Source organism: Lynx rufus, unplaced genomic scaffold, assembly GCF_022079265.1.
Source record: "Lynx rufus isolate CCGP_SWC_20201006 ecotype Redwood Valley unplaced genomic scaffold, mLynRuf1.p SCAF_24, whole genome shotgun sequence".
In the NCBI taxonomy this organism is placed as follows: domain Eukaryota; kingdom Metazoa; phylum Chordata; class Mammalia; order Carnivora; family Felidae; genus Lynx; species Lynx rufus.
Window position 1 is genome coordinate 21,892,369 of NW_025814839.1, and position 11,803 is coordinate 21,904,171.

The following is an 11,803-nucleotide window of genomic DNA, read 5'->3' on the forward strand; positions in this document are numbered from 1 at the left end:
CTCTCTGTTGTCTCAGTATCCTCATCTGTGAAATGGGGATAGTACGAACAGGCATCTGGCATGGTTGCAGCAAGCGAGGTGGGGAAAATGCATGGCAAGCGCTTCACATAGTTGGGCACAGAGTGAGCGCTTTAGGGACGTTAGCTATTACTCCTGTCAGTGAGGGAGGGGAGGCTGACCACAGGACTGGTGGGCTTTATCTGGGCTGAAGAATCACATGATCGTCACCACTATTGTGATTCCAGGAACAGCTAACATTATGGATCCCATTCCATCTCTGCCACAGCCAAGGAAAAAAGGAATGCCATCTCATTTCTCAGATGTGGAAACTGAGGCCCTAAGAGGGGGACTGAATTGCCCAGGGCCACCCAGACGAGCTGGGATCCAAACCCAGGTCTGAGCCCAAAGTGTGCTCACAACACTTGTGCCGCCACAACGGATCTGGAAAGAGAGGACTGTCATCATCTTCCCATGTCTGTGTTTCCCCTGGACACCCTGCCCAGCCCTGCTCAGAGCAGGAGACCTGGGCAGTAGCCTGGGCTCTATCACTAACTTGCTATGTGACCTCAGGCAAATCGCTTTCCCTCTCTGGGCCTTAGTGTCCCCCCCCCATCCCTCTCCCCCCGGGAAACAGTCCCTGTGCAGGCCATTCTGATGGCCCCAGTCTTATTTCGGGTACTTTCAGCAGCGCTTTATTGAGTATTTTCTTATCTTCTGTCTTACACAGCAGACTGGGAGGGAGCTCACTCTGGTATATCATAGGAGCATAATCGATGTTGATGGAAAAACTGAGCATATTATAAGAGCTACTCCTTATTGGGTATCTGCTGGGTGTGAGACCAGTGTTAAGGTTTACCTTACCTAATCCTTGTGGAAAAAACCCAAGAAGTGAGCGTTCTAGTTACTGTGACTCCACAGAAGGAATACTCCAGCAGTCTCAGGGTTAAGAGCCTGGCCCAGGTTATGTTGCACACAAGGAGAAATACCGAGAGGTTTGGTGCAATTGCTTGTCTTGGTTTATTTTTGTTGGCAATTATTTGACTTTTTTCAAAACGTTATGATTATAGTTTTTTTTTTAAGGACGCTCCACGCCCAACGTGGGGCCTGAACTCACAACGTTGAGCTCCAGAGTCACCTGCTCTACTGAATGAGCCAGCTAGGTGCCCCAGCGATTACTTGGCTTTGAACGGATGCCCACCCTATTGCCTAATCTGCCCATGGGTTTAATATATTCTGGGTGAGACTCTCTGAAATATCTTCATTTTTGCTTGTACACACAACACTTTTGTTTAGACTGAAATAAGTTAATTAACTGTTCAAGCACTGGAGACATGCCTCGAGTCTTTCTGACAATGGCTCATAAGGCACAATGGAGCAGAGACACCACAGGGAGACCCTGCAGACCTCACCCTGCGGTAACATCACCCTTCCTCCCTCATCCAAACACTGGGGTTGGAGTTAGAGAATCATGATTTTTATTCCGTTCTATTCCTCTAAATCTTCAACGGGTGAGCATGGTCGCACACTCTGAAGTATGCCTATTATTTTCTTTGCAAATAGAGATGTCCAGGATAAAAAAAAATTAGGCATATATACATTCTCACGTTAACATTTATGTGTATATACACATGTACATATGCAGACGTGTATATATATATATATACACCTATATATACACATACAAGTATATAAACACACACACACACACACACACACACATATATGTAATTTAAATAAACATATCTCACTTTAAAAAGAAACTTGGGGGCACCTGGATGGCTCAGTCGGTTAAGTGTCTGACTTTGGCTCAGGTCACGATCTCATGGTTCATGGGTTCGGGGCCCGCATCAGGCTCTGCGCTCACAGCGTAGAGCCTACTTGAGATTCTGTCTCTCTTCCTCTCTCTCTGCCCTCCCTCTGCCCACACATTCTCTCTCCAGATAAACTTAATTTTTTTTTTTTTTTGCCAAGGTCACCCAACAAACAAATGGCAGAGGAGGGATCTGAACCCAGGTCTGCCTGGCTGCAAAGGGGCTAAACTGACAGCAGTGGGCTCCCAGGTCACGGCATGTGCTCCCATGGGTAGTGCCTCCAGCCATCTGGATGAAGCTGAGGGCCGACCAGGTCTCCTCGCTCTGGCCTCTCCTCGGGGCCAAGAGCGCGAGAGGGGAGATACAGCACGTCCTCCATTGTGAGACACTCCAGTCATGGAATGAAAAGGTTTTCAGGCAGAAAGAAACATCCCTGCTTATACATACACATGGATTAGAAGCTGAACCCTGACTGTGGGGACACGTAAAACATGTGTCTGCAGCCATTGTGGAAGGACAGTTAAGAACCTGGCAGCACGGTTATTTATTTCTGGAATCTTGTGAGCACAGCTGGTTCAAGGATACAAGTCAAGCTCCGAGCCCTGGGCCTGCCTCCTCTGCTGAGCCAGCTGGACATGATCCCTTAGGATGGATCAATGGCTCCCGATTCCCTATGTCTTTAAAGCCCATCCATCTTCCCCCTTCATTTGGCAACAGCCACAGGCAGGGTGAGGAAAGGGTGCAGAGTCTGTCGTCACATGCGAGACCAACGTCACTAGGGGGATGGGTAGCCATGAACTGAGCCCACACGAGGGGAAGACAGTCCGTCCAGCGTCAGCAGTGACTAACTCCTGCTGGGTACACAGGCCATTCTTCCTTTCTTCTCTCGACTTCTCAGTGGTTCCAAATTCCCTCACAGAGCCCCCCGGGAATCCAAAAATAACTTCAGAGTCACAAAGTCAAAACACGGTATGAGAATCCTTGCACAAAGACGCCACTCCCCCAAGGCAGCCCACAGAGAAAGAAGCCCCGTTCCAGGTCAGGGTCCATGGACTCACCACAGAAGGAGATGATGTGGCTGCTGTCCTCGTGGACGAACTTCCGTGTGACTGCCTCCTCCATGATCTGCTTCACCTGGAAGGGCAGAGGCAGTTGGACGGAGAGACCCAAACGCGACCCAGGGTGCGGTCATCCCCAAGGGCTGTGTCGTCCTTCCTGGCCCTCTGAGGCCATCTGGGGTGCTTTGATAACTTCTCTCCTACCATGCCCTCCTCATGGCGCCTTCTGCAAGTCTGAGGCCTGTGGCCTGTGAGAGCATCATGTTTTACTGAATTATTTCTTCAGGCTCTCTGCCTGGCTGGTTCTTCTCAGGTGTCACATGAAATGTCATCTTCCTTGAGCCCCTTATCTGACACAGCCCTCCCCTGACACCACTCACACCCCGTTACAGTCCCTTCTGGGTACATATGCTATTCCTGTCCTGTTTACTTGCTTACTATTACCTTCTTCTAAGATATAAATTCCCTGAGGCCAGGGCCTCACCTATCTTGTTCACTTCTGTATCCATGGAGACTAGAACAGTGCCTGGCACATAGCAGGTACTCAATAAGTATTTTTGGAAGGAAGGAGAGAAGGAAGGAAGGAAGGAAGGAAGGAAGGAAGGAAGGAAGGAAGGAAGGAAGGAAGGAAAGAGAGAGAGAGAGAGAGAAAGAAAGAAAGAAAGAAAGAAAGAAAGAAAGAAAGAAAGGAGGGAGGGAGGGAGGGAGGGAGGAAGGAAGGAAGGGGAAACAAGTATATAAAAGAATCAGGAAGGTATAGTGATAAATCAGGCCTGGAATCTAGCAGCTCTGGGTTCCAATCCCTACTCAGGCACCTACCAGTTGGGTCTGTGATCTCAATTTGGGAAACCGAGGCTCAGCAAAGTAGAGCAAACTTGCCCAGAGAAGTAAAGCTGGCCCAGAGCAGACACCGAATTCCAGGCTGTCTGACTCCCTGGGGGTGTGTTTTCCTACTATCCTCACATGCTCAACAAATCTTTTTTGAGCGCCCCTGATGCACCAGGAGTGAGGGACACAGTGCTGAAAGGGCAGCCGTGCCTCTGCTCACAGAGATGACTCCCCAGTGGCCTGAACACCCTTCTGCTTTGCTGGATTCTGGCCCCCAGTCTGCCCAGCGTCACCATGGGGCTTTAGCCATGCATTTCTCCTCTCTAGAGGCTCAGTTTCCCCACCTTGAGGTTGAGGAGGCCAAGAGAGATGACCTCAAAGGCCGGTCCCAGCTCTGCATCGCCAGGGCTGCGACATGGGGTAACAGGAGCAGTTCTGAATCCAACCCCCTCCATGAGCAGCCGCTCCCTTCCTGGCTGCCCTGTGGCCTACTCGGCCTCAGCCAGGCCAGCTCAGCAGTGCACCCACCGGAGAACGATCGCAGGCTCTCCATGCCCCTCTCCCCTTCCTTGCGGTTGCCTCCTGGAGGGGAAAACAGAACTCAGAGCATCCCTGGCCATGCCCTGCAGTGTCTGCCCCACACAACCGAGTCAGCACTCGCCCCGTGAACAGTGCTGACCTCTGAGCTCAGCGAGCTCTAAGCTGGGCTTCGCCAGCAGCATTTCCAAGTCTGAAAACTACCTAGCCAAACCCCTGGAATCGGCCCTGTTTACAGGTGTGGAAACTTGAGGGTCGGGAGGCAAACTGGCCTACTGAAGGCCACAAAGCTAAGAAGCCATGGTTGGACTTTTGGCTTAGGACTTTTTTTCCCCCCCATCTCAGCTCCAGCTGCCATATCCTGGCCACTGTGGCTACTGATTGTGTTTCCACAGTCAAATCACATCACCTCTCTGAACCTTAGTTTTCTCGCTGGGTGAAGGGCGTATAGGAACAGCACCTGCCTCATGGGGCTGCGGGAAGACTGAACAAGGTAACGCACACCATGTGCTGAGCAGAGACTGGCGCACAGGGTGCCTGCAGTGTTACTTGCCTAAAACCTCACCTGGTCTCTCTATTCTGGCTGAAACAGTAACCTGTTCAGGAGAATAAAATTCCCCTGCTTCAAGGGTCCCCACAGTGGCTGCTCTCGAACACCCATCAGATTGATAAGCACACAGCCTGACGCGGGCTTGAACCCACGACTGTGAGATCATGACCTGAACCTTAAGACACTCTTTTTTTTTTTTTTTTTTTTTTAACGCTTATATATTTTTGGAGAGACAGAGCATGAGTGGGGGAGGGACAGGGAGAGAGAGAGGCACAGAATCCGAAGCAGGTTCCAGGCTCCAAGCTGTCAGCACAAAGCCCAATGTGGGGCTCGAACTCACGAACCGTGAGATCATGACGTGAGCCGAAGTCGGTCCCTCGACTGACTGAGCCACCCAGGTGCCCCCATAAGAGACTCTTAAATTCAGAGAACAAACTGAAGGTTGCTGGAGGGGAACTGGGTGGGGGGATGGGCTAAATGGGTGATGGGCATTAAGGAGGGCGCTTGTTGGGACGAGCACTGGGTGTTGTATGTAAGCCAGTTTGGCAATAAATTGTATTTTAAAAAAAAAAAGAGAGAGACACTCAACTGACTGAGCCACCCAGGTGCCCCAAACCATACACAGCCTCCAACAACCAACGGGTCAAAGAAGAAATCACAAGAGAAATCAGCAAGTATCTTGAGACAAATGGAAAGGAAAAGGCAATGTATCAAAATCCAGGGGATGTAAAGAAAGCAGGGTACAAGGGGCATTTACAGCTGGAAGTGCTTATGTTCAAACTACAAGGAAGGTCTCCAATCAACAGTCTAACTTGACACCTCGAGGAACTACAGAGGAACAAACAAAACCCAAAGCTAGCAGAAGGAAGGTCATCGCAATGTCACAGCAGAGATAAACAAAAGAAAGAGAAGAAATACAAGGGTAGGTTTTAACAAAACCAAGAGTTGAGTCTTCCAAAAGATCAGCAGAATTGACAAACCCTTAAGCCAGACTGACTAAGAGCAAAAAAAAATAAAAGAGAGAGAGAGAAAGAAAGACTCGACAAAAATCAGAATTAACACCAATCCTCCTCAAATTCTTCTAAAATAATAATAATAGGGGCGCCTGGGTGGCGCAGTCGGTTAAGCGTCCGACTTCAGCCAGGTCACGATCTCGCGGTCCGTGAGTTCGAGCCCCACGTCGGGCTCTGGGCTGATGGCTCAGAGCCTGGAGCCTGTTTCTGATTCTGTGTCTCCCTCTCTCTCTGCCCCTCCCCCGTTCATGCTCTGTCTCTCTCTGTCCCAAAAATAAAAATAAAAAAACGTTGAAAAAAAAATTAAAAAAAAATAAATAAATAAATAAAATAATAATAATAATAATGGAAGAGGAGGGAATACTTGCGTTGCATGAGGCCGACATTACCTTGGAAAGCAAAGCCAAGCAAGTCATGACACAAACACTGGAGACCAATGTCTCCAAAGAGTGACTCCATCAGAAGGCTCAACAAAACACTGGCAAACAGAATTCGGCAGGATCCGGAGAGCTCCACAAGCGCCATGACCAAGCAGGATTTACTGCTAAGATGCAGCGAGGGTTCAAGGCACAAAAACCGACCAACGCAAGACACCAGCATTAACATAACGAAGAGAAAAGTACCACATGGGCATCGCGGCTGATACAGAAAAAGAATGTGGCAAAATTCAACACCCGTTCGTCATAAAAACTCTCACCGAACTAAGAACAGGAAGAAACTACCGGTCACATATGAAAGTCATGTATGAAAAACCCAGAGTTACCATCCCATGCGATGGTGGAAGACTGAAAGTTTTTCCTTCAAAGTCAAGAGCAAGACAAAGACACCTCTGCTCGCCTCTTTTACTTCACGTAGCATTGGAAGCTCTAGCCAGATGAATTAGGACAAGGAAAAGAAACCAAAGGTATGTAAATCGGAAAGATAGAAATAAAATGATCTCGGATGATCTTATGCCCCGAAAACCCTAGAAACTCCACAAGAAAACTGTTAGCAGCCATCAATAAATTCGGCAATGTTGCAGGATACAAAACCCATATGTGAAAATTAGCTGTATTTCTAAACACTACTGATGAACAATCCCAAAACAAAATGTTAAATATTCTGTTTACAATAGCATCAAAACCAGGGGTGCCTGGGTGGCTCAGTTAAGCGTCCAACTTCAGCGGAGGTCGTGAGCTCGCGGTTTCTGAGTTGGAGCTCCGTGTTGGGCTCTGTGCTGATAGTACGGAGCCTGCTTCGGATTCTCTCTCTCTTCCTCTCTCTCTGCCCCTCCCCTGCTCATGCTCTCTCTCTCTCAAAAATAAAGAAACACTAAAAAAAAAAGTAGCATCCAAAAGAATAAAATACTTAGGGATAAACTTAGCCAAGGAGGTGAAAGCCCTGTATACTGAAAGCTACAGTAAACCTGCTGAGAGAACTTTATTATTATTGTTATTATTATTATTACTGTTATTTTTAATGTTTATTCATTTTTGAAGGAGAAAGAGACAAAGCATGAGCAGGGGAGGGGCACAGAGAGAGAGGCAGGCTCCAGGCTCTGGACTGTCAGCACAGAGCCCGATGCAGAGCTCGAACCCACAAGCTGTGAGATCACGACCTGAGCCGAAGTTGGATACACAACCGACTAAGCCACCCAGGCACCCCGAGAGAACTTTTTAAAGATGCAAATAAACGGAAAGGCTTCCCATGTGTTCAGAGATTGAAAGACTTAATATTGTCGTCAATAAAACCCAAAGCGATCTACGTGTAATCGCCATCAAAATCCCAATGGCATTTTGTTGATGTTGCTTTGGCGTGGTGTTTTTGGTTTTGGTTTTTGGTTTTGGTTTTTTTTTGCAGAAAAAGGAAACTCTATCCTAAAAGTCATAAGGACTCCCATGAATAGGTAAAGCAGTCTTGAAAAGGAAGAACAAAGCTAGAAGTTTGGTATTTCCTGACTTCAAACCTCATTATAAAACTATGGTAATAAAAATACTAGCATAGTTTGAGGTACCAGCATAAACACAAGTGGTGAAGAACAGAGAGCCCAGAAATAAACCCTCACGTCTATCAGTACATATCAAACGATTTTGACAAAGATGCCAAGACCATTCAGTGTTGGGGGGGGGGGGAGCAGTCTCCTACAAATGCTCTTGAGAAAACTGGATGTCCACATGGAAAAGAATGAAGTGAGACCCTCACCTGTACCATACACAAAAATCAACTCAAAATGGATCAAAGGCCTCAATACCAGAGCGAACACTACAGAATTCCTCAAAGAAAACATAGCAGAGAAGCGCCATGATTTGGCAACGATTTCTTGGCTGTGACACCAAAAGCAGAGCAGGCGAAAGTAACATGAAATAAACTGGACCACGTCAAAGTAAACAAACAAACTTCCGTACATCAAAGGACACAATAAACAGAGTGAAAAGGCAACACCCACGGAATGGGTGAAAATACCTGCAAATCGTGTATCTCATAAGGAGCTAATGTCTAGACTGTATGATGCATTCCTACAACTCAACAACAAAAAACAACCTGATTCCCAAATGGGCAAAGGACCTGGACAGACACGTCTCCAGAGAAGATAAAACAGATGGCCAACAAGCACACGCAAAGATGCTCAACATCATTCATCATCAGGAAAGTGCAAATCAAAACCGTGATGAGATACTGACCGCCTCACACCTATTAGGATGGCTCCTATTGAAAAATGGAAAATAACAAGTGTGAGTGCACATATGGAGAAATTGGAACTCTCGTGCATTGCTGATGGGCACGTAAAATCGTGCGGTTCCTAAGGAAAAGAGGATGGCAGGTCCTCAAAAAATTAAACAGCAAATCAGCATCTGATCCAGCAATTCTCCTCTGGGTATATACCCCAAAGGACTGAAAGCAGAGTGCTGAAGAGAGATTTGCACACCCGTGTTCATGGCAGCACTATCCACAACAGCCAAGGGCAGAAACAACCCAAGTGTCCATTGATGGACAAATGGATAAACAAAATGTAGCAGACACATTCAAGGGAATATAACTCAGCCTTAAAAGGGAGGAAGTTCTGGGGCACCTGGGTGGCTCAGTTGGTTGAGTGTCCGACCCTGGATCTTGGCTTGGGGTGTGGTCTCATGGTTTGTGGGATAGAGCCCTGTGTCGGGCTCTGCACTGATGGTGTGGAGCCTGCTTAGGATTCTCTCTCTCTCCCCCCCTCTCTCTCTGCCTGTCCCTCCCCCCCTCTCTCTCAAAATATACACATAAAGTTAAAAAAGAAAAAAAAAAAAAGGAAGGGAATTCTGACACCTGCCACTACACGTGTGAACCTTGAACACGTTACGCTAAGTGAAATAAGCCAGTCACAAAGAGACAAAATACTTATGAGCGGTGCCTAGAGGAGGCAAGTTCATTGAGACAGAAAACAGAATGGTGGTTGCCAGGGGCTGGGGGGAGGAGAGAAAGGGAAATTATTACTTAACGGGTACAGAGCTGTAGTTTTGGGAGACAAAGACTGACCACACAACAATGTGAATTACTCAGCACTACCGAACTTAAAAATGATGAAGGCAAAATTTTATGTTGTGTATTTTACCACAATTTTTACAAGTGTGGATACTATGTGTTAATATAGTGTAAGTAAATATTTTGCTGTTCATTTTTAAAAAAAATTTTGATGTTTATTTTTGAGAGAGAGAGAGAGAGAGGAAGGGTCAGAGAGGGGGAACCAGGCCCCAGGCTCCACGCTGCTAGCACAGCAAGGTGGAGGCTATCAGCAGGTAGAATGGAGAGAATAAGTCCCGAGAGTGTGGCACTTTGTGAAGTTCTCTCCTGCCTGCCTTGCCCCATGGGATCATCCCGACAATTCAGGGTAATAGTCTCCCCATTCACGGAGGGGGAAAACTGAGGCTCTGGGGAGGAGGACACTCCTTGCAATGGACTGAATGTTTCAGTTCCCCCCAAATTCCTATGCTGAAATTCTAATCTCCAGTGTCATGGGGGTATTACAAGGCGGGCCTGTGGGAGGTGATGAGGTCATGGGTAGGATTGGTGACCTCATGAAAGAGACCCTGGAGAGCTCCCTTCCCTCTTCTGTCATGTGAGGACATAGAGAGAAGACAGCGGTCTGTGAACCAGGGAGCGGGTTCTCAGCAGACACTGAACTACTGGCACCTTGATCTTGGACCTCTCGATTTCCAGAACTGTTGAGAAATAAATCTCTGGTTTTTTTTTTATTAAAAAATTTTTTTTCAACGTTTATTTATTTTTGGGACAGAGAGAGACAGAGCATGAACGGGGGAGGGGCAGAGAGAGAGGGAGACACAGAATCGGAAACAGGCTCCAGGCTCCTAGCCATCAGCCCAGAGCCTGACGCGGGGCTCGAACTCACGGACCGCGAGATCGTGACCTGGCTGAAGTCGGATGCTTAACCGACTGCGCCACCCAGGCGCCCCATAAATCTCTGTTTTTTAAGCCACCCACTCCACGGTATTTTTGTTTTAGCAGCCCAAATGGACTAAGACACTTCTCTAAGGCAGCACAACAAGGAAGTTCCAGGCGTGAACCTGGTACCTAGAACTATAGACAGAGAAGCACAAAAACAAGGGTCTGCAAACCGTTTCTGTACAGATCTACGGAGTAAGCATTCTTGGCTTTGCTGGCCATCTGGTCTCTGTCTCAAGTATTTAACTTCACCCTTGTATCCGGAGAGCAGCCATATGCCAATGAATGAGCGTGGCTGTGTTCCAATAAAACTTTATTTACAAAACCAAGTGGAGAGCCGGGTTTGTCCTTTGGGCAACAGTTTGCTGACCGCGAAATAATAAAAAAACATATACCTGTTGGTCTTGGCCCCCAGTTCCCCGCACAGAGCTCCTAAAACCCTGGTAATTTCCTAAGTGATCACAGCGCTAGGGGCATCTTCTATTCTACATTTGATCTTTGACCTCAGTCCCTGACACAGAATTTCTAAATCCCTTGGACTCTCCTGGGTGAGAGGAATGTCCTTTGTTCTAATGAGGTGATGCCTGGCGGGCTCCTGGATCGCTTCGGGATGGGGACTGGTCACCAGAAAGACCAAGCTATGATGAGAAGCTTGGAACTTTCAGCCCCATCCCTCATTCTCCCGGAAGGGGACAGGGAGGCAGACTGAGTTCACTCTCCATCGTGTCTGTGTTAATGAAGCCTCCATAAAAATCCCCAAGTCTGAGGCTTGGAGAGCAGGCTGCCGAACATCGAGGTGATGGAAGGGTGTCACAAGATGACACGGAGGCTCTGTGCCCTTCCCCCAGACCTTGCCCTACGCACCTCTTCCATCTGGATGTTCATCTGCGTCCTGTATCGTACCTTTTTGTCATAAAGTGGTGAACCTAAGTGTTTCCCTGACTCCGATGAGCAAATGATCAAACCTAAGGAGGGGGATAAGGGAAACCCCAGTATGTGGCTATCAAGAAGTACAGGGGATGGGGAGCCTGGGTGGCTCAGTCCGTTAAGCGTCCGACTTTAGCTCAGGTCATGATCTTGCAGTTCGTGAGCCACATCGGGCTCTGTGCTGACAGCTCAGAGCCTGGAGCCTGCTCTGGATTCTGTGTCTCCCTCTCTCTCTGCCCCTCCCCATATTCCTGCGCACGCGCTCTCTCTCTGTCTCTCTCAAAAATAAATAAACAAAACCAACAAAGAAGTACAGGTGACAATCTGAGACTTGCACCTCAAGTGGGGGACAGTCTTGCAGGACTGGGGCCCCTAACCTGTGGGACCTGACACTGACTCCAGGCAGCTAGCGTCAGAATTCGGTTAAGGGGCGGCCACCCGGCTGGCGTCGGAGAACTGCCTGAGGTGTAGCAAACCCACACACCTCTGGTGTCTGTGCTATCGTCCAGGAAGAGTGTGGGATCAAGGAGAAACACACAGGAGTGTGTTTCTCCAACTCACTGATCCTGCGTGAGAATGTCTGGTACCACTGGGCTGGCCCAGGCTGCCCGCCCTGGTGTCACACAAGGGGACAGCACGGGCGGGGGGGGAGTGCTAACGCAGCTG

General features: G+C 48.1%; 1 protein-coding gene across 1 annotated transcript in view; it reads right to left on the reverse strand.

The window, feature by feature from the left end:
• The window catches only part of SGSM1 (small G protein signaling modulator 1), a 64,570-nt gene extending 61,630 nt beyond the window's left edge, over positions 1-2,940 (reverse strand). Inside the window, exon 1 of the mRNA XM_047088363.1 lies at positions 2,870-2,940. Coding sequence (XP_046944319.1) covers positions 2,870-2,933 — 64 coding nt within the window. The 5' untranslated portion in view covers positions 2,934-2,940. The remainder of the gene's footprint in view (positions 1-2,869) is intronic.
• Positions 2,941-11,803: the final 8,863 nt, after the last annotated feature.